The sequence below is a fragment of the Haliotis rufescens genome, unplaced genomic scaffold, assembly GCF_023055435.1.
Source record: "Haliotis rufescens isolate VD_foot unplaced genomic scaffold, xgHalRufe1.0.p SCAF_70, whole genome shotgun sequence".
In the NCBI taxonomy this organism is placed as follows: Eukaryota; Metazoa; Mollusca; class Gastropoda; order Lepetellida; family Haliotidae; genus Haliotis; species Haliotis rufescens.
Genome location: NW_025964362.1, coordinates 1,446,961 through 1,471,388, shown reverse-complemented (window position 1 = coordinate 1,471,388; position 24,428 = coordinate 1,446,961). Strand labels below are relative to the sequence as shown.

The 24,428-nt window shown below is 37.6% G+C and overlaps 1 protein-coding gene across 1 annotated transcript in view; it reads left to right on the top strand.

The window, feature by feature from the left end:
* The first annotated feature begins 953 nt into the window (after positions 1-953).
* LOC124135452 (peroxisomal acyl-coenzyme A oxidase 1-like) overlaps positions 954-24,428 on the top strand; it is a 29,407-nt gene continuing 5,932 nt past the window's right edge. The window contains exons 1-10 of the mRNA XM_048388422.1: positions 954-1,101; positions 3,388-3,544; positions 8,042-8,196; positions 9,623-9,730; positions 12,158-12,277; positions 19,528-19,643; positions 21,040-21,209; positions 22,738-22,900; positions 23,158-23,348; positions 24,242-24,403. Coding sequence (XP_048244379.1) covers positions 954-1,101; positions 3,388-3,544; positions 8,042-8,196; positions 9,623-9,730; positions 12,158-12,277; positions 19,528-19,643; positions 21,040-21,209; positions 22,738-22,900; positions 23,158-23,348; positions 24,242-24,403 — 1,490 coding nt within the window. The remainder of the gene's footprint in view (positions 1,102-3,387; positions 3,545-8,041; positions 8,197-9,622; positions 9,731-12,157; positions 12,278-19,527; positions 19,644-21,039; positions 21,210-22,737; positions 22,901-23,157; positions 23,349-24,241; positions 24,404-24,428) is intronic.

The window sequence follows — 24,428 nt, the reverse complement described above, 5'->3', positions numbered from 1 at the left end:
ATACGGTATGATGTCAAAAAGTGATATTATCTATGGATTCATTTTATCATCTCTTAGTACCGGGAATGCGTCACGTCTAATCACCGAGCCGGAACTATGGCCGCAAAAGCTACACTTAAATTTACATATACAGTAAACTACGGTTATAACGAACACGCTTATAACGAACTGACGGATATAACGAACTTACTTTTTGGTCCCGACTCTTTGCTGTAGTTATGCTGGATATATGCTTATAACGAACTACGGCTATAACGAACTAAAATTAGTAGTCCCTTTGAGTTCGTTATAACCGTAGTTTACTGTATTTTAGAATTTGGCTATTTCAGTCCATAACCGGCAACGGTGCGATAAGAAATGTCATTAAACTAAAGTAGATCATAAACAGAAATTAATGTCGTTCGTGAAGGAATCAAACAGGATAGATATATTTTTACATTGCAATACCCCGAACATTACACACTTTTGTGATATATTTGGTTGTTGCATTCCAATAATGTCTCTATCTTTTTATAGATATTGACCCGTGATTGAAATATAGATCTATAATTCCTACTTAACCATAACTGTATCAACGGGGATATTCTGATAACATTAATTGAACTAATATTTACATCAGTAAACACCCCTGTCATCATATATATAAACACTTGTTAATTTCATTATTTTAATCAGAACTTTAGATAGGACTATATAGAGTTGTGTTTCAAGTAGTAGTAAAATAAATCATTGATTTAGCATTTTACAGCCTATTGGATACTTATTATATCTTATTTAGCTACTATACGCGTTCTAATAGATGCTGTGTGTTTCGTTTTATTAAAGAAACATCCACACGTTTATCTTTGTTAGCGGCATTACGATACACATGTGTATAAGAGATCTTCCCCTTTGATTCATGAATTTTTGTAAAATCACGTGGCCAGTCATGTGACCTACCTACCGTAAACAAAATGGCGAGTGACACTGTGGTTGGAAATGTCAGCGTGGCGGTTAATCCCGATCTGCAGAAAGAGCGTGATACTGGGACATTCGATGTCCGGGAACTGAGTCAACTACTTCACGGAGGACCGGAAAAATTAATGCGGAAAAGGGAACTAGGTATGAAAGTGAATATATTCGCCAAAGATTAGGCTGACAGACGTGCAGACGAAATGATCATTGATTAAAAGAAAGAAATACCATGGTCTCTGAAAGAAAAGATCAACAAAGTGAAATGTGTCAGTGCATTCATCGAGATGTGTTGTTTTTATCAGCTTTACTTATCAGTCTTGTATAACATAGTAAGTACTTCACATTATACTACCCCGACAGGATATTATCGGAGACGTACAGGCCCCTAGACAATCTTTTTAGTGTGTATACTCAAATTTTGTCATTGACATTAGGTATTTGGGAGTCTTTCTTTGGGTATTGAATATATTTTACTCCCTTGGATCCTCTGTTGGGTATTTTTAAACCAACGAGTCCACTTCTTTTTTATTTTTTTAAATAATTATGGTTAAAATACTTTTTAGGTAACTTCTAATTTTCTTCTGTTCAGGTGCTGCACCAAATGTGTCATATGTCACAAAATCCCACAACAGCAATAAATGTGTTAGTTGCAGAAAGCGAGACATATCGCTTTCATGCATTATTTACACACTACCATTCACATATAGACGATGCCTGCATTCAATCAGTAAATAAAAAAGAGTAAAGATATTTCGTTAGGCAAGCTGAATAGGCTACATTTGGACTTTGTACTTAAGAACTACATCAAGCATAGCTAACGGTGTTAAAGGTATATAGCCACTCATAGTGTTACTTATTATTTTTTAATGTTTAAGACTGGTTACTATATTTATTTATATACACTACTCAAACAGACTTACAAATGATTAAATTTAGCATATTACTAGGCTGATCATTAAAAATTTCACTGTAAATGAGAACCTCATCATGATCAGCCATGAATATGAATTCTTGTTATTACTAAATACTATATGAATAAAGAAAATGTTATTACAGACAAAGGATATGAAACAATTAGATTTTCAAATTGAAAATGTGAACATGGTTAAATTAATCAGAAAAAATTAATACACTCTTAATTCTATCTGGTTGGGTAAAAAACATTACCAAACATAAGGGTAACACAATCATGTTTCTATTCCTCACAGACCATTAAGCTTCATTCAGCCTTGCCTATAGCAAATGTTTGTTTCTTGTCATGTGAATTGTGATATGTATGTTTGTTCTTGTGTGTTTATGTTTGAATGTAACATGTAAATATATTTGTTTTTTAAACATTACTAACATTACTAATACTGTGACATGCTTGTATGAACTTTTGACACCACCCCAAAACACAATTTCTTAAACCATTTTAGTCCAGGTAATTACATTTAACCAAACCTAAACAAAGAGACAATAAAAATCATGTAATCAAATGCTATCAACTCTGTGTAATATTTTATTAAAATGATTCAAGTATAAAAGCAAGCCAAACGATGGTAAGCTAAATAATGAAAATAACAACATCAGGTATAATTTTAAGAGTCAATTTTAGTTAGATTTGTGAATATATATATATTTTCTATTCTAATCCTTAAAAGAGAATTTGGCAAATAAAACTAAAACTTTATGTTATTTATTTTCTGATTGTAGCTTTTCATTTTGGTCATTGATCTGTAAACAGTTTCTGACTCATTGACTGACATGTTATCTGGTATGAGTCTACGTACATGTATGACTTCAGGACGTCTGGGGCGATAGGTCTCAGCATGATGTATGTTTATCAGCTGTTACACAAACATATTACTGTAGTGAATCTGTGTACCGGTACACAGGGGTGTGTATCTACCTTGACCAGTACACATCGCCCAGTGATACACATTCTGAACCCGAGACATGTTAACGTCACAACATCAGATTTCTAATTTATTTTCTGTCTCTTCATGTCATGTTTGAAAAGTAGTCCAAGGATGTTGCATTCATTTAACTACATGTATTTCTCTTCACTCTTAAAAGTTATCAGATGTAAAACAAACTTGTTAAATAATTTAGGGGTTTCATGATTGGAAAGTTAAGTATCGATATGTTAACTAAAGGATATCATAATATATTGATTAATAACTAAATTAGTTATTCTGTGTGTGTATAGGTTACATTTTCCTATCTAGTCGTGCTATTTATCAACTTAATGCTGACTATGAACTTGTCTGATCTATCAAATGTTTAAATTGAATTTTCTACCTTCTTATTGTCCATCCCATCCATGGTAGTCTTAACACATGTAAACAATTCTGTGGCAGTGAATTATACTCAAAGATGTAAAAAATGGTACTTGTTGTTACTGTGCCTGGTTACGATTTACAAAGCATGCAATTTGATTCCCTCTTTCAGAACATCTACTGTTCAGTGATCCAGTGTTCCAGGATGCAGAGAGGGCGTTCAAGTCGAAGGAAGAGATTTATGAACTGGCTGTTCAAAAATCAGTCAAACTGTTTGAATGGAAGCGGCGGTACCAGTGGACGGAGGAGGACTTTGAGACAGCTGTGGAGTAAGTGATTGTCGGAAACAGAATGCTTTTTTTAAGAATGCCAAAATTGTGTTTGATGAAGCCAAATTAAGACAACAAAAATCCTTAATGAGTGAGTGAGTGAGTGAGTATGGTTTTACGCCGCTTTTAGCAATATTCCAGCAATATCACGGCGGGGGACACCAGAAATGGGCTTCACACATTGTACCCATGTCGGGAATCGAACCCGGGTCTTCGGCGTGACGAGCGAACGCTTTAACCACTAGGCTACCCGACCGCCCCTAAATCCTTAATGAAAAAGGCATGCAAATAACCTTGATGGTGGAATGGAGCCAGTTGCCATTTAGATTCATCATATCAAATTAAATCAACTGATACACTTTCTATATATAATATTGGACTATTTTTAGCTAAAGCTTTTACAATGGGGGCGGTCGGGTAGCCTAGTTGTTAAAGCGTTCCCTCGTCACGCCGAAGACCAGGGTTCAATTCCTGACATGGGTTCAATGTGTGAAGCCCATTTCTGGTGTCCCCCGCCACGTTATTGCTGGAATATTGCTAAAAGCGGCGTAAAACCATACTACAATGACAAATGAGAAATACTAGTGTGCAGGATATTACCTTCTGAATTGTATTGAATTGTGGGCCAATGGCCTTTATTTAAGAAATATACGATGCGTGGTAGTTGTTTATTGTATGATAAACAATGACCAAGAGTCGTTTATTTCTAATATGAGATATCAATATAATGTACAGCTTCTATATGGATGATGATAAAATGTACAAGCTTAATAAATATTTACCCGTATTTGAATAATGATGACTCCCTGAATAGAATCCAACCTTGGCAATGTCGGACAAGTCCATTTATGAACAAGGGTTTGTTATTGGTATTTCCCAATTATTCTCCCAATCCTCACGTTGATTATCTGTACTTTTTCTCAATACCGGTTTTAGTAAACAAGCACTTTCTCCATCGTGTCATCTGCAAAGTGACAATATTAGTACCTTGTAGGTATAGAAAGAGTGATTCAGAAATACAGGGATAGAATTGTTACTTGTTCAAGTGTACTACAGAGCACTCATTTAGATAGAAAATTATTCATAAAATGGGTGGAGGTGGGGGGGTGTCAACAAAATATGTAACTTTAGTCCAATCCTACTGGCAGATCCCCACCTATATTTAAGTGCAAGTCTCTAATACACATATGCTACCCAAAAGTTAACAAACCTGATTCCTTCATTTGACCAATAAATTTTGAGTTGCTTGCATACAAATACCCATACAAAATTTAATAAACCCAATAATATTACAACACAGGAATTACCCAATGACGTATTCTTTTCAACTTAACTGTTTATCTGGCAATCTAGGAGTTGGTGAGTAAACAAGAAAACGTACAACTTTATGTACAACAACTTCTGGTTTATTGCATATAGCAACGTTTTGATTTTTGGTTGTTGTCACTCCAGCTTGATAACGGTGTAAGAATCTACATCGAAACATCACTTTTTGCAATAAGTTGTTATCCATAAGGTTGTATGTTTTCTCACTTAGATCTTTATTTACTTATCGAATGCAGGCATAACACATAACAGTCAAGTCTCGTTAATCTGACACTCATTAATCCGACAATCGGCTTTATCCGACACTAATGATGGGAACTTATTAAATCAGTGCTATTTAGACCCGTTAATCCGACAGTCTCACACTCCGACTCCGACACCCCTATTTTGCAACGAATGACTGAAATCACTCATTAATCAGTCTCGTTAATCCGACACAGTGATCAGCGTACTCCATGGTCATCTGCCCGCGAGTACACAGCCCGTATTTTGATGCGAGACAAGTCGGCTGGTAGCTGCATATTACAAAGGCTGCAGAGATAAACTTGCTTAATAATAAACAATTAATGCTTTAAATAAAGAAAACAGGATTAATCACATGCTTAGATTATCTCAATCTCATTAAAATCAGATACAAGTTGAACTAAAGTATGAACTAAACTGCCGTGAACAAACCATGAAAAAGAAGCTAATATTCACATATTGTTACTTAGACCAGTATATGGCGCTGCTGTGAGTTTATGTGACCGGTTACACGCCTGGGGCAGCACATGAACAGACACAAATTAGAAGTCACCAGAAACAGGATTTCAAGCAGAGTTGTTATTAAAACAATGTCTACTCATTGGTGTCAAATACCCAACAGACCGGCCCCATGTGAGGAATATATATTGAATACCCAAAGAACACTATCAATACCCAATGTGAATGATAACATGTGAGTAAATTCTCAATTGCTAACAACACATCTGGGACCCTGTTGACAGTTGGTCCTCAACTCCAGGTTAGGCCACACATTTTATATTTTTCATTTCACCCGGTCTGCCGACCCTTCTGAAAAGCAGCCAGTCCCAGAAATAAATTAAACATAAAATATTTATTTGTATTATGTCTTTCGATGGTAATATGGACCCTCTTATTCAATACAAAATGATACATATAAATTCCATGTCTACATGACTATCAGTGATTCAAGGAGGCAGCTGCAGTTTTAACTCCGCAGCAGAATGACTTTCATATAAATGATTGACATAGCTATTTACTTTTATTATTTCGACCGACATTGTGTGGAAAGGTTATGCCTCATGGAGACATGAACCCTGCCAAGAATTTACAGATGCAATGTTAAAGCATATACACTCTATCACACCCAAGAAATTATAAACACTGGCATATGTTTACAATGCTGCCTCGCCTGCAAGCATGGCATTGTATAATTTAGAGTGATTTCCCCTTTGATTACTAAGTGAAGAACTAAATATTTTATGTGTGATTCAAGTAATATTGTGAATTGTATTTGTTTTTATAAATAATCATAATATACATTATACTTTACACTAAAATATTTCAGTCAAATATTTTTTTAAATAATTCTATATATGGAAATGTTTATTGCATTTGTTGTGTTATTGGTCATGGTTTATGTTTTGATAATTAAATACCATACAATTATGAAAAGAAACTGTTGATATTTCCAACCTGTCTAACCAATTTTGTGTTGTATTTTTTAGAAATGATAATACTGTTAATTTTCACTAAATCATATGCATATCCATTTGTTTATAAATTAGGAATGAAATGTGCAAATATGCTGTTTTGACATTACACTGAAATGTCTGCCAGATAAGCTATTCAGAGGGAAATCACTCCCATTTAAACAAAGTCCTTACTTACGATTCATTGATAGGCAGTACTGATAGTGGATCCTTGAGTTAGCTAGATGTACATGTTGTAGATAGTGATGGCACTCCACTCCACTCAAGAGTTGGGAAAGTCACACTTCTGGGGATCACGTTGCGATGTACTTTACATCATGTGGAGGTTTCAATGCAAAACTTGAAGTTTTTTTAATGGGACTCCTGCATTTTATCAGGCTTGTTTTGTTTAATGACCATTTTGGGGTACCCCCACAGGGCTTGATTTAACTACATAAAACTTGCACCAAGATTTAACTATCCAAAACTCTTATTGAAAAGGCAACCTAATATTTATGTCCACACGCACCACGTTCATGTTAATAAAATTCAAATTTCTGTTGGACTAGGCCTTACTTATCCACACAATAACCTGGTTTATCTGATGCAACTAAGTTTTCATATCAACATGCACCTTATCAAGTTAATTAAATCGTGCCCTGCCCCAAACCTCCATTAAGCCAATCCCTGTTAATGTATGGTGTCATAAAGTTTTTGATACAACCGATTCAAATGACACACTAATTAATGGATGTTGACATTCAGCTCCCTAGTAGCATTCGCTGTTAATTTTATTGTTAAAAACTGGTTGTGACAGGATTTAATGCAAGCCTATTTCAATCTTCCAGAGGCAAGGGAGTTAACTGACTATAAAAGTCCAGTTTCCAACCTTGCCGAACTAGGCTGGTATTATGGAGTTACATTTTGGCTGGACTAACAAGTCTATGCATAGTCCAATCAAAATCGCACAACGAAATCCAAATCCGGTTCATAAACTGTCATGCAGATTTCGGTCAATTGCAGGGTTTGCAAAGCATGCGCACCGCCAACTTGTTGTCAACAGATATTTTCCAAACCTTTTCATGTTTTTAATCAAGGTGCTCATGTGCTTTGATGCATTTCGCGATGTAAGACCCTTTACATTACAATATAGATCTTGATTATCAAGCAGAACGTCTAGATTGGGCGCCACCATTTTGTTTGAAACAAATGCAAGTGATGGAGTCTGATTGGTCGATAGGAGCGGCTTAGAAGGGACATAACTCGTAATAGCCACTGGTGGCACTACGTTCGAGCCCAGGAATTCCAGCCAAGTTCGACAAGGGTGGAAACTGGACTTTTGAAGACAGTTATCTCTCTTGCCTCGGGAAGATGGCCTATTTCAGGCTTGGTAGCCTTTGTAGTTAAAGCGTTCGCTTGTCACATTGAATATTGCTAAAACCGGTGTAAAACTCAACTCACTCACTCTCTGTTTCAGTCTAGCGTGCCATGACTTGGCTCTTAGCCTACATCATTCGATGTTCATCCCAGGGATTGAACGACTAGCCACAGATGAACAGAAGGCAGAATGGCTTCCATTAGCGCTCAACTTTAAAATCATAGGCACTTACGCACAGACAGAACTTGGCCATGGTGAGACCACTAAAGGAATCAGATTTAGTATCTTTGCTTTCTGTTAACAGAAAACAATAAACTGAATAATGCTCAAAATTATATTTATAGTATATTATTTAAAGTAATATTAAGGAAATAAACCTATACTGTTTACATTTTGAAGTGGTTCATTGTTGATTAAAAAATGCAAAATTTAACATACAGCAGTGTTTAGTCAATGATCCACCACTTCTAAATTTAAATGGAGAATAAGTTTATCTCCATTCTACCATGACTAAGATGTGTTCCTTAAAACACTCTTTTTCTTGTGCACATGTTCATTACAGTGATGTGGTTTGAAATGGTTATCGCTTATTAACCACTTCAAATCTAGCAAAATTAGCCAATGAAATTTCATCATCCATCAATGATATGGGCTTTATCATGCTTCTAACAATAATCTTAAAGACACGACAAGCTCTGTCCTATACTATCTTTAACATTATGAAATCCTTAGGAAGCAGTTACAATTTTTTGCCTATTATTTTAGTTATACCATATAAGTTAAATCAGGGGCTAGTGCAAATTACTGCAGACAAGTAAAAATTTCCCCATTGTTTTAGCAATACATGGGCATTTAATGTATATGTTTACCTGGGATAGTAAAGCTTTCGAGTTTAGTTCTAACCTTGTGACAATTTATTATTTTAATGATATTTAGAAGTGATACACATAAGGCAGAGAGTAAGTTTATGGATGTCAACGTCAACTTACTGCTTTGACTTAACTGTCTGTGCTGTTAATCCAGCTGACTTCCATTTGTCCGTTGCTATTAGGGCTGGGACGAGTCCAAATTTACTACCCTACCCGGGTACTCACTCTAGGTCTCAGGAGATGTCTCAAAATGGCCGATTGGGAAAATTTTAGCATAGCCCTGGCAAAACGTATTTAGATACATGTATTAAACAATCTGGTCATACACACACTGGAGCTGAATTAAGTTATATCTTTATTCAACCATATGAAAAATCAGAAGGAATGGGTGCTTATTCAGAAAGAAATGCAAACATTAGTGACTTTTAGACATAGAGTTCTAGATAATTTTGTCATTAAACAATATATCACGTGACTAACCACGAGTACAGGTAGTTCTGTGGGTACCTGGGTCCTACTCAATACCCAGCGGACCCGGGTACCTGAGTTACCCGTCCCACCCCAAGTTGTTATAGGCCTTGCAGTTTGTGACAGAAATTCTGTCCAAACACTATCTTTATATATATATATATGAATGTTAATGATATATGATATGGTTTGTTTATTTCAAAAGGTTTTTAAAAGTGAATTGTTTAAAAATAATTCCAAAATTTAGAATTGACATTTTATGATACATTTGGGAATAAGATTGTTTCACAAAGAATTACTTTGAGTACATTTGCACTCACAGTCATTGTCTTTTCCATTTCAGGAACCAACTTATTAGCATTGGAGACAACAGCGACCTTTGACCCCAAGGCTGATGAGTTTGTGATGAACACACCAAAGATCACATCGATGAAATGGTGGCCAGGAGGATGTGAGTAGTTCATCTCGCTGAGCATGCTTAGTGTGGAGTTACTGCTGTGTGCCGCACTCAGCCATATTCAGCTATATGATGGCGGCCTAGATAATCAGGTCTGTACCTGACAAAACAGTGATTGATATTATGAGCAGTACTTGATACCGTCATGGTATGATACCACACAAATCAAGCAAGTCACCAAGCCTCATCAAACATTCAATTAAAGTCTTAAGACCAGCATAGGTTGCTGTGGATCTATTCTCACCCTGAATCCCCATTTGGAGGGTGGAGATGTTTCATTTTTGTTCCTGCTTTTACAGCCCCAACATTGATCAAATTCTTTTTTGTCTTTATGTATTTTTGTGGTGTCTCTTCCTAAGGTAACACTTTCTTCACTGATTTTTTACAAGAAAATATCTGAAGGCAGTTTCCTCTTTCGCTACAAGTTGACTGGTAGAAAAAAAGAGCCTTATGTTTCTACACGAAACTCTTGTTTGTTTGTTACCAAACAGAAATGTCCCCTGTTTATGTAATTTCTAGTCTCATGAAAAATTATGCATGTCAAAATCCTTTTGACTTTGTGTTCACTGTGTCCTGTGTCTTCAGTGTTCACTGCGTCCTGTGTTGACTGTGTTCACAGTATGTTCACTGTGTTTACTGTGTGTTCACTGTGTCCTGTGTTCACAGTGTGTTCACTGTGTCCTGTGTTTACTGTGTACAGTGTTCACTGTGTTTACTGTGTGTTCACTGTGTCCTGTGTGTACTGTGTTCACAGTGTGTTCACTGTGTCCTGTGTTAACTTGTACTGTGTTCACTGTGTTTACTGTGTGTTTACTGTGTCCTGTGTGTACTGTGTTCACAGTGTGTTCACTGTGTCCTGTGTTTACTGTGTACAGTGTGTTCACTGTGTCCTGTGTGTACTGTGTTCACAGTGTGTTCACTGTGTCCTGTGTTTACTTGTACTGTGTTCACTGTGTTTACTGTGTGTTCACTGTGTCCTGTGTGTACTGTGTTCACAGTGTGTTCACTGTGTCCTGTGTTTACTTGTACTGTGTTCACTGTGTTTACTGTGTGTTCACTGTGTACTGTGTTCACAGTGTTCACTGTGTCCTGTGTGTACTGTGTTCACAGTGTGTTCACTGTGTCCTGTGTGTACTGTGTTCACTGTGTCCTGTGTGTACTGTGTTCACAGTGTGTTCACTGTGTCCTGTGTTTACTTGTACTGTGTTCACAGTGTTCACTGTGTCCTGTGTTTACTGTGTACAGTGTTCACTGTGTTTACTGTGTGTTCACTGTGTACTGTGTTCACAGTGTTCACTGTGTCCTGTGTGTACTGTGTTCACAGTGTGTTCACTGTGTCCTGTGTTTACTTGTACTGTGTTCACAGTGTTCACTGTGTCCTGTGTTTACTATTCACTGTGTGTTTACTGGGTTCACAGTGTGATGTGTTAACTGTGTTCACAATGAACTTTGTACTTTGTTAACTGTGTGTTCACAATGTGTTCACTGTGTCCTGTGTTTACTGTGTTTTACTTCGTCCTTGTTTACTTGTGTTCACAGTGTGTTCACTGTTTACTGTGTTCACTGTCCTGTGTTTACTGTGTGTTCACTCTGTCCTGTGTTTACTGTGTCCTGTGTGTACTGTGTTCACTGTGTCTTCACAGTGTCCTGTGTGTTCACAGTGTGTTTACTGTGTCCTTTGTTTAGTGTGTTCACTGTGTCCTGTTTACTGTGTGTTCACGGTGTTTACAGCATCCTTTGTTTAATGTGTTCACAGTGTGTTCACTGTCCATTGTGTCTTGTGTGTTCACTGTTTACTGTCTTGTGTGTTCACTGTTTACTGTGTCTTGTGTGTTCACTGTTTACTGTGTATGTTCAGTGGGGCTAGCCCCCATCCATTTAAATTACAGATTAAGAATAAATGAGGATGATGTCCTTTTCCATTTATACTACTCAAAAAACGTTAAAGAACACTATTGTCATGCCATGACAGATTAACTGTAGTCATATTGAAAAACCAAGTGTTCTTTAACTTCTTTTGAGTAGTATATATGCAGTCCAATCACGTCTAGACTTTATCCCAGTAATCTCAAAGCTTTATGACGGCCATTATTAGGAATGTCATCATATATCACAATATTGATATATCAGTACATTTTTAATGTTTATACTGTTTTGACTCAAATTGATGAATATGAACACCAACTTGATAATTCACTGCCACAGAAACATCTACATTTATAAACATTACCATTGTTATTGGACAATGAGAAGGCCGAAAATTAAATTTTCATCATTATTATTATCATTAGAGTGTAGCCCCTGGATTAACTATTATAGAGGTACAGCATCAGGAATTATACAGCCCAAAGATCTTTAACATCTATTAATTAACTCATTTCTATGTCAGTGTTGCAAGAATTCTCTGATTCTTTGTTTCAGTAGGAAAATCCAGCACTCATGCAATTGTTTTGGCTCAGCTTGTTCTTCGAGGAAAGAATTATGGGATGCACCCGTTCATTGTACAACTTCGAAGTTTAGAGGACCACACACCGATGCCAGGTGAGCTTCAACATGATGATTATACACCTAGACTAGTGAAAGTTGAGCCATTCATTGACTGTCTTTTTCACTCTCTCATCTCGTCATGCATCCACTCGTACATTCATTCACTCCAACACTTGTTCTCACTCTCCTGGGGTACATGGGCTCAGTCTGTCAGGGAGATGCAGTCCTGTGCAGAGTTGTGTCCCTTTGGCTAGCCATAATCCTGTGATCATTCGTTTGAATCTCAGATTTGCCCTGATTGTGTTTCTTTGCCTAATAATATATTTGATTAATGGAAAATTGAATTGATGTTCTTTGCATAAATAGTACAACAGTGTAGTTATTCTTCTAAAACAATAATGAATTCCTCTGTGTAGGGTAATACTGTGGTACAGACAATGGTTTGTTAGGCCAAATGGTCAAAGTGAGTTGTTTCATGTCCCGCATAAAGGGATCACTATCCAGTTATTCGCAGCCTCAGTGGGCTTTTGATGCTTTTGACAAAAGGAAATGTATTATGTTTGAAGGAATATTATTCAACCTTAAATATACTCTACCTCATAATTTCATGAGACCCATGAAGATCTGGTTTAGAATTGGTCTTCAGCAACCCATGCTTGCTGTAAGAGGTGACTTTGCTTGTCGAAAGAGGCGACTAATGGGATAGGGCGGTCAGGCTCACTGACTTGGTTGATGCATGTCATTGTATCTCAGTTGCATAGATCAATGCTCATGTTGTCAATCACTGGATTGTCTGGTCCAGATTATTTACAGATCGACGTCATATAGTTGGAATATAGCTGAGTCCAGCGTTCAACCACAAACGAACAATGTTTTCATGATGCAGGCATTTTGAAAAAATAAACAGTTCAAATGACATGTCAAATGTTTAAACATTTCTTTCAAATTGATAACAACATGGGATAAAATGATAAAAAAGTTATATTTTTATTTGTAACAATCCTGTTGTTTTACTGCCACATAGATTCATGTTTTTATATTCTACATATTGGGGTTGGTGAGTTAGCCCAATGGCTACTGCGTTCACTCATCATACTGAATATCAAGTTCTATTCCCACCATGGACAAAGTATTTGAAGTCCATACTCGGTGTCATCTGCTGAGTCATTGGTAGAATATTGTTTAAAGTAATGTAAAATCCTACTCACTCACTACCCATGACTGTTACAAGTGTTTGAAGTGCATTAAAATCACAATCACCAATACATTTGGTGTTTTTTGCATAAATATTTTGTGATATTCGGTTTTCTTGAATGTATTAAAATTTATTATTTTTTAAGTATCTGTATTGTGTTATTTATTAACGCCTTACCAGTACAAGAGTAACATTATGTTAATGTTTGGGTAAATTACTGTTTGTAAATCCTGCAATCTTCTGAAAACAAAATCTTCAATTTAGCTCAAAATGTTAAATTCTTTTTGTATAATGTCATTCAATATACCACAAATATTATATGTATATTGTCTTTAGATGTATGGTTCTCAAATGTCAAACATTGAAATATTTGAATTAAAACATTAAATTATGTGTAATATTTTAATGTAAGGAGCTTGTGCATTGTATGATAAGAGAAAATAGACTTCCTTTTAGATACGCCACATCCAGCGTTCGAATCCCACTCCCCCCTACCACCCCATACCTCTTTGGGTATGGGAGCCCTGGCCATAAGCGTTCGCTGGTTTGGGGGGTACAAAGGTCATTACCTTTACACCTAGGGGGGGAATGTTTGAAGAGCTGAGGAAGACCTCGGCTGAAAATTAACAATCAAAATTAGTAGTCTTAGTTGTAGAAAGGGATGTTTTACATGTAACTATGTTCATATAGCAGCTTTTGTGTTGTTTGTTATGACAGGTCAAAGGTCAATTAATTATTAATCAAATTTTTCTCCATTTTTTTTCTCCAAATTTTAACTGCTTTTATTGCTAAATTTTCCCGGTAGTTGCATATTGCTACCATTGCAAATGTACAATTTTGTACAATATTTTTTAATGTATATTATGTTTTTAAAGACCACTATTTTATCATGTTATAAATGTTATATTAAACCCATTATGTAAAAACTGACCAAAATTTCACATCTATGTGTTATACTGATTTTTTATATGTAAAACCATCATTTGATATTTACTTTTGGTGCATCTATCATCTTCACTCAATTGATTTCTTTGTGCCCTGGTTGATCAAGGAAGGAGCGTTACAAACAAGTGTGGACTTGCTATCTGAATGGCCTTTGTGTTCCCTGTGCTAAAAGTAGGTCAAATATGGCTTGCACTCCACTGAAATGAACAGCTGTTTATCAAACTGGCATACTTCATTATGTATCTGTTTCCTCAAATTCATTTTGAAACAGTTTCAATATCCGAAAGTATTTTGTTTCTTTTGTGTTCTTGTGCATTTTTATGTTTTTATTTGTGTTTAGATAATTATTAACTTTTATACCTTTTTTCTCTTTTTTTGGTTACATTTCTTGTTTTACTTTTATTTAAGTCTCTGTTTGTCTTGTTTGAGTTGATAAGATGTAAATTTCATCATATTTTAGTTTTAATTAAATGCTTTTTTTACTTATTTTAATAACAGTAAGTTGAAAGTTATGATTAGTTTCAATAATCATACAGTCAATCCTTCTTGCAACTTGGATCACAGAGCTGCCTGCTTAAAATTGACCAAAAATGTTTTTACCATTTAGCTTTTTTCATGTTTCTGATAAACTTATCAGTGTGTCTTTTTTTAAGTAAGGCCCTGAGAAACAAGGTAATGTTATCGCTAAGATGATCAATTACAAAGATAGTTTTATATGCATACAAATTGAGGAAGCAAACAATTTACATTGCTAGTCCTATTAGACACAAGAGAATGTCTGTTTGAAATATAAATAAGTTGTAGATTGCATATAACAGTTGAGTGACATTTCTATTCAGATATGAAAGTTCTGGGTGTCACCGGTTGATTTTACTCAATCTAAAATTAGAATCGATACAATAGGCTTTGTGCTTGCCATCATTTGCAAGAGGGTCCTGATGGTTTTAATGCTTAACGTAAAACACCCTTCAAACACTATCGTAAACGTAAAAGTCATCTTTTTTTATCCTAAATGCTTATCTTAAAATACCCAAAAATAACTGCTTAACGTAAATAAATAATTTACTGCTTATCGTAAAATGATTAAAATGGTCAAAATCAGTCTGTCTTCAAGACCCAAATGCTTCGCCACAGAAAGCAGGCTGCGCAACTGAATGTTAAGCGATTTGAGATTTTACCCGGTATTAAAAATATGAATTGTCAGGATGAAACAAAAGCAGAATTAAAAGTCCCATGTCCTGCCATGGCTGATTTAGGAATTTTTCACGACGATTTTATTGAAAAAGAAGAAAATTACTGCTTAATGAAAAAGTACCCTAAATTTTACTGCTTACTGCTTATGGGACCCACCCATCAGGACCCTCTTGCAATGACATCAATGACATTGTTGGAAACCAAGTGAAGCATGTCAGATGTTTCTAGCCGGGGGGGCTCTCAAGTTCATGCCTTCGACACTCCAAAATTATAACAGGGAGTTCCCTGAACTTGAAAAGAAGTACACCCAGGCAAATCTCTGGTGTTAGTTGCAAAGTTTCTTTTGAATGGCACAAGGTTCAACAGATATGCTAGTCCCCTAGATAAATGCTAGATAATATTAACCAGGAATATCAATAGAGGTGGTCCAGCTGGCTAGTGAAATTACATCAGTCTCCATATTTTGTTTAGGTGACCAAAAAAATAATTATTCAACAGATATGCTAGTCCACTAGATAAATGCTAGATAATATTAACCAGGACTATCAATAGAGGTGGTCTAGCTGGCTAGTGAAATTACATCAGTCTCCATATTTTGTTTAGGTGACCAAAAAAATAATAATTCAATTTTCATTCACTTTTTTAAATGTGAGGCAGAATGATGTGATGTCCTTAATTATTTTTTTAAACAAACTGATGAAGGCATCGCTGTGTTGAGCTTAAGGTTTGAATTGAATTGAATCTAACTTGATAGGACTGCAAATGGACTTGAGTCCTAACTGTTATGTAAATGACACAGAGACTGGCTGTTCGGGAGCGGGTTTTACAGGGTCTGTCTATCTACGAGTCCAGGTGGTCAAAACATTGTGATGGGGTCCCACTAGACTGACATTAGGTCCCAGAAATTAAGTTTTTTTACATGTATTTAAATATATATCTACTAAATAGAAATTTAGATCAAATGGAGCCCAGAACAATGCTTTATATCAGGAGCTGAGGCAATCTAGACTTGCAAAAGCATTCAAGACTTGAGTTGGATTGATCTTTTAATTTGCTTGCTTGAATCTGGGAGACAGACTAGGATCCCACATACGTCATACTCAATGCTAATTAGCCTTTGGAAATATATATTCATTTAGACAATGGTTGTTTCAAATTGTTCGCTATGATACTTCACTTGATTTCCAAGACATTTACTGATTGGTCATGTTGAGAAGCCTTTGGCCTGTTATAAATTTCATTGTAAGACCCGTGAAGATCTGGGGTAGAATAGGCCTTCAGCCACCCATGCTTGTCGTAAAAGGCGACTATGCTTGTTTAAGGGGATCGGGTGGTCAGGCTCGCTGACTTGGTTGATGCATGTCATCGATCCCAATTGCTTGGTTCGATGCTTATGATATTAATTACTGGATTGTCTGGTCCCGACTGGATTATTGCTGAGTGCGGCATTAAAAATCAAACGAAACCAAACCTTTGTTAGATTAACATGCAATCAGCAAGTGTGAGGAGTTTCATCAGTCAAACGTATTTGTGTTCACCAAGACTCACAAAGAAAATTATTCACATAACCATTCCCAGTTTGTATGCGTGCGTATTGGACCAAATATTTTGCGTTTTGTCAGTAGGACTAAATATTAGGGCTGGGACGATACACCAACTGTGAGATGAGATATGTATCACGATACCTTACTCATGATCCGATTTGTATCACGATACTTGCATGTGCTCTTATCTGTGGTGCATAAGCCATCTTTTTCATAGACAGGATGACCAAATAACTGGCACACTGACGATTTACAGTTGGCAGTGTCAAGTATGGCACAACAAATGAAAATATTTATGTTTTCACTATTAACTTTCACTACTGATTAGTGTTTAGTGGAACAGTTATTAAAGCAAACATTTAAGGTCAGAATCAATATATTTTACTTAGTGTGCGACCGTTATTGATACTTGTATCGAGAAGTAAAAAAAAGTGATCCACTGATGCATCGGTGTATCGTCTTGCCACAACTAACTATGGTGTGTTAAATCAAGCAAAGTAAGAAGAGAACACCAATGTCTCTTCATCTGTAGATATGTGGTACAAGAGAGTGAGTGTGGCTCAACGCCGCTTTTAGCAATACAGAGCTCCAGATAACCTTTTGGTGTTGTGGGTATTTTACCCATGCATTTTAGAATCATTGGGTATCAGTAATTCTATCTGCGTATTTGATACGCTTGGATTTTATTTGACTACGTATTTCTGCATTTTTTATGCATATTTTACGCAGATACGCAGCTTATCTGGAGCTCTGGTAATATTCCAGCAATATCATAGCAGGGGATACCGGAAAAGGGCTTCTCACATTGTACCTATGTTGGGAATCGAACCCAGGTCTTCGGCGTGACGAGCGAACGCTTTAACCACTGGGCTACCCCACGGTGGACAGAGGTGAAAATCAAATAATTTATTTATCATGGCCTTAATAGAATAATATGATTTTATGAAATATTTGTGACTTAAACTATTATGATGAAGTCATGCTATTGTTGTTGCAGTTGATTCTGAGCCAGGAAATCACTGGCCTTTCTGAATGTGCATTTGTGCAAGTACAACTGACGCAAGTGTAGGTCATTTCATGCCAAATTATACAGAAATTATATATCAACCACAACAAGGTTTAGGTCGGAGACATCACTCCAATCTGTTAATTCCAAAAGTAGAATCAACAAATTCTCCCGATTTCTCCATTACATGTAAGTGTGAGAAGGTGTTGAGTGTGGGACCAGTGATGTTTCTGTAGCATCGGTCGATCTGTAAGGGTCAACTCCTGAAAACAATTACAAGTTGTCCAAGACCAAGAACTTTATCTGAGGTAACACTGTGTTGGTTTGTAGTATTTGTTTTCCAAGGCAATGAAATACCATAAACATAAACATTGAGTGAAGATAACATGTTATGAGTTTACTGCAGTGTCTGTGATGCAGGACCATGGTTGTTTTGCCATTTCTAGGATTTGAAAATAATTTGCTCCAAATAATTGGTAACAGCTGGTAAAACAATATTAATAAATCTTTTTGGCTCCCTGAAAAATGTATTTCAGAAAAATTATGCTGCTGACACATATCTAATTTGAAGTGATTTGTCGAGAGTTTAAATGTAAGTGTGTTGGTCGAACTACAGTCGTGATAAAACTCCAAAATGTCACAAAATCATTAACTATTTGCCATTAAATTTCTTTTCTTTTTCTTTTTCTATCACAAAATGAAAACATTATGTGAAAGATGTTTTGGGCAAGAAACTGAATGTATGGCATATCTACCATGTCAGACCAAACCATTAGTTGTATCATAATAATGATTATGATGAATAAACATTGACCCAAATCATTGACCAAAAATGTTTGCAGTATAGAGCTAAGGAATTAAAAATATTTAAATTTTCTATTCCATGCATCTAAAAAAAAGAAGAGCTTTTTAAGAGCATTTAGAACATTCCCTGGGGAGCCTTTGGTACCGTCGTGTGGTAAATATGAAGAAGATATGCATTCCTGTATTATTCCCCTTCTATTTTGACTGTCTCCATGGTCTAGTGGTAGAGCGTCCGCCCGGAGATGCTAAAAGATTCTACTTGTTGTTACCCTGTCTAACCCTCGGCATTAAGGGGCTAAAACCAGACTGGTTGGCCCGGTGTCAGTACACTGTGTCTGAGTGGGGTTTTCATGTTAAACTGCGGCATGGTATCTCAGTGGGCTAGCACTATAAATCGGCATCAGTCCGGACTAGTACAAGCAGCCACACACACACACATGTGCATGCACGTCGCTATATAAGTTCAGTCATCTTGGATGCGATGTTAAACCCCATTTCACCTTTCACCTATTATGTAAACACGAACCCCTTCGCTACCAGCTTCGTTTTGAAATCGGCAAGAATAACACCATGGTAAACATAGCCCATTTCACCTCACCTTCCCCTTCTATTTCAGGTATCACGGTGGGAGACATAGGTCCCAAGCTGGCCCTACAGAACATTGATAATGGCTTCCTAATGATGAACAATGTTCGCATTCCTCGGACCAACATGCTGATGAGAAATGCCAAGGTATGACACACAGAGCACTTATGCACAGTGAATGCTGCGCTATACAAATGCATAAATTTTTTTTTTTTTGGTTATTATTATTATTATGACATCTTATTGCACACCTGAATAACAATGCCATGCTTCCGTGACGACAGCCAAATTATATAACTTTAATGAGCTGACTTCAAAGCTTTAGAAAATCTACATATGTGCTAAATAAAAAAATGTCAGATTAACATTCAAAATATTGTTTTGTCAATCATGTTGATTATTTTGTTTCCCTCAACAAACTCTTGAATCAAATGCTAAAACAAAACTTCTAACATATAGATCATGGAGATGTGTTAAACAAACCTACTTTCAAATAATATCACATATTGTTTTCTCTTCTTAATTATCTGAGCTTCAACTTGTGCTCTCCGTGAATAGATTGCTAATGTGCAATTAAGCAATAATCACTTCCTCACTGTTGCTTGTATGAACACCCGTGAAGATCTTGGTTAGAATTGATCTTCAGCAACCCATGCTTGTTGTGAGAAGCGACTAACGGGATCGGGTGGTCAGATTCAGTGACTTGGTCAATGCATTTCATCATATCCCAATTGCGTGGATCGATGCTCATGATGTCAGTCACTGGATTTACAGGTCCGGACCTTATTATTTACAGACTGCCATCATATAGCTGGAAAATTGCTGAGTGTGGCATTAAACAGCAAACAGAACATAACTTCTTGTGTAAATATATACTGTATGGTTGTCTGATCCGTAAAACTAGATGATCACAGAGCTCCAGATAAGCTTTTGGTGTAGAGGGTATTTTACCCATGCATTTTAAAATCATTGGGTATCAGTAATTCTATCTGGGTATTCACATTTCTGTTACCCACTAGTTTTTACACATGTGGGTATTTAAGTTAAATATTTAAAAACACTATTCATCTAGTCCCTGCAAACTGGTGTTGTGTGGGTTCAAGAGCTTTATAGGACTCAAAAATACCACGATACTTCCACAAGAAAGTGTGATGGCATATGATCATGATGTAACTGTCATCGTTGAGTTTGGCAAGGTTGACGGAATGCCCGTTTATAATTTCAAAACAAGTTGCTGATTTGCTAAACGAATACACAGGGTTTTATTTTGGATTTTATTTTACTGAGTATTTCTGCATTTCTGATGTGTATTTTACGCAGCCAAGCAGCTTATCTGGAGCTCTGTGACCACCTGGCTGAACCACCAATCAACCGATGTCTGGGCAGGCGCTCTACTCACTTGACCAAGGAGGCAGTCTCAGCCTTAAAACGGAATGTTCTTCGATGTGACATATTAAATCACAGAAGCATGTTAAGATTTAGAGCCGTGTCATCTGTGTCATGTCATGTCATGTCAGTTCATTTATTTTTGGTGTTCATGCAGGTGTCAAGAGATGGCCATTTCAGCACATCAGGGTCAAGCAAGGCCAACTATGCCACAATGATTCTGATTCGTGTGAAAATACTTTCATGGGCGAGTAGTTTACTGGTGCAAGGAGCGACCACTTCTATACGATACAGTGCCGTGCGCAGACAGTCACAGCTTAAACCAGGGTACGACATTATTGATATCCTCTTATAGTATAACCCATGGGGACCCCGGGTCAGAATTGTTTATGTATAGGATGCCATCATATTGCTGAAATATTACTGAGTGCGGTGTAAGACAAAAAGGGAACCTTCTGATAAAGGTCTCCATACCTTGTGTTTGTTGTGCAGGGCAATTAAGATAATGCAGTAAAACTAGCATCTAGATGTGGATACTTCTACAAAGTGATCATAGCGCTAAGCAGACAGTAACTCCTGTCCTCTAACATAGAGTTACGACAGTCGTAGCACTGAAATGACAGTAACTCACGTTCTCTAACATAGAGTTACGACAGTCGTAGCACTGAGATGACAGTAACTCCTGTAATCTAACATAGAGTTACGACAGTCGTAGTGCTAAGATGACAGTAACTCCTGTCCTCTAACATAGAGTTACGACAGTCGTAGTGCTAAGATGACAGTAACTCCTGTCCTCTAACATAGAGTTACGACAGTCGTAGTGCTAAGATGACAGTAACTCCCGTGCTCTAACATAGAGTTACGACAGTCGTAGCACTGAAATGACAGTAACTCACGTTCTCTAACATAGAGTTACGACAGTCGTAGTGCTAAGATGACAGTAACTCCTGTAATCTAACATAGAGTTACGACAGTCGTAGTGCTAAGATGACAGTAACTCCCGTGCTCTAACATAGAGTTACGACAGTCGTAGCACTGAAATGACAGTAACTCACGTTCTCTAACATAGAGTTACGACAGTCGTAGCACTGAGATGACAGTAACTCCTGTAATCTAACATAGAGTTACGACAGTCGTAGTGCTAAGATGACAGTAACTCCTGTAATCTAACATAGAGTTACGACAGTCGTAGTGCTAAGATGACAGTAACTCCTGTAATCTAACATAGAGTTACGACAGTCGTAGTGCTAAGATGACAGTAACTCCTGTAATCTAACATAGAGTTACGACAGTCGTAGTGCTAAGATGACAGTAACTCCTGTCCTCTAACATAAAGTTACGACAGTCGTAGTGCTAAGATGACAGTAACTCCTGTCCTCTAACATAGAGTTACGACAGTCGTAGTGCTAAGATGACAGTAACTCCTGTCCTCTAACATAGACTTACGACAGTTGTAGCTCTGAGATAACAGTAACTCCCATGCTCCAACATAGACTTACGACAGTCGTAGCACTGAAATGACAGTAACTCCTGTAATCTAACATAGAGTTACGACAGTCGTAGCGCTGAGACGACAGTAACTCTCGTCTTCTAACATAGACTTACCACTTGGTTTTATCCTGCGGATGCACGTTTTAAATACAATAAAAACCCTCGGACGTGCTTTATCCTACACATACAACAGCAACTGACACGTGTAAGGCCTAGTATAAAACGCTATGTCTATTTACAGTGGTGAGGAGATGCAGATCCTCAGCTACCAGTCCCAGCAATACAAGCTGTTCCCTTTATCCAACACATACAACAGCAACTGACACGTGTAAGGCCTAGTATAAAACGCTATGTCTATTTACAGTGGTGAGGAGATGCAGATCCTCAGCTACCAGTCCCAGCAATACAAGCTGTTCCCCGCCCTGGCGGCGACCTTTGCTTTCCACTTTGTAACAAGAACCATGACTGCTGTGTACGAGAAAGCTTATGAAGAAATCATTGGTGGGAACAACCGCCTATTGGCAGAGGTCAGTCCATATGTTACCATGGCTACTGGTATAATAATACATAGATGTTAAACTGTGGCTTTAAACAACAAACAAAGAAACGTACCACCACACACCAGGGATTTTTCTAGAGCTGCTTAGCAAATATTAGGCCCCAAGTCTGCAGCAAATGTCAGTAAAAATTCCCAAATTGGAATTAAACGTTTCCCAATTCATGTTATATTGTAATAAGTAACCTCTTATCATATTAGTACAATATGTTTATGTTTTCCTGTCAGCTTCACAGTCAGTCGTCCTGCTTGAAAGCACTACTGTCGGAGGAGACGTGTGTGTTCTTGGAGACCCAACGCCGCTCTATGGGAGGACATGGCTACATGCTGATGGCCGGCGGTGGAGCATACTTGTTGGCTGCCAAGACTCTGCCCACAGTGGAGGGAGAGAACACAGTGTTGTACCAGCAGACAGCTAGGTGAGTGAGTCAGTGTTGTGTAATGATGGCCGGTGGTGGAGGGTACTTGTTGGGTGCCATGACTCTGCCCACAGTGGAGGGAGAGAACACAGTGTTGTACCAGCAGACAGCTAGGTGAGTGAGTCAGTGTTGTGTAATGATGGCCGGTGGTGGAGGGTACTTGTTGGGTGCCATGACTCTGCCCACAGTGGAGGGAGAGAACACAGTGCTGTACCAGCAGACAGCTAGGTGAGTGAGTCAGTGTTGTGTAATGATGGCCGGTGGTGGAGGGTACTTGTTGGGTGCCATGACTCTGCCCACAGTGGAGGGAGAGAACACAGTGTTGTACCAGCAGACAGCTAGGTGAGTGAGTCAGTGTTGTGTAATGATGGCCGGTGGTGGAGGGTACTTGTTGATTGCCTGACCTCTGACCAATGCTTTCTGGTCAAGTGTTGATGTCATGTAGTTAGGTAAATATTTCAACAAATAGCCATCAAGGGTTACTTACCCTATGCTGAGGACCCTCAGTTCTTGTGAAAATACACATTCTTTGTGCGTGTTTGTTGTTTAACTCAGCACTCAGCAATATTCCAGCTATATGACAGCGATCTGTAAATAATCGAGTCTGGAACAGACAATCCAGTGATTGACATCATGGGCATCGATCCACGCAATTGGGATGCGATGACATGCACCAACCAAGTCATCGAGCCTGACCACCCAATCCCGTTAGTTGCCTCTTACGAAAAGCATAGTTGCCTTTTACGGCAAGTATGGGTTGCTGAAGAACTATACTACCCCAGATCTTCATGGGTCACACATGCTTTGTGAACGTTATCTTCGACATCGGTTGTGTGTGGAGTAATATCAGGTACTCTCTTCAGGTTTTCACATCCAGCGGACTATTGTTGCAGGTACCTGATGAAGCAAGTGGCCAATGCCCTGTCTGGTCAGCAGCTGCAGGGGTCATCGTCCTATCTGGCTGCTGACCCTGAGTATGTGTGTCCCATCCAGGAGGTCAACGACTGCAGGAACACTCGGATACTACTGGACATCTACAGGAACAGAGCTTATGGGTAAACATTCTGAGGTTCTATCAAC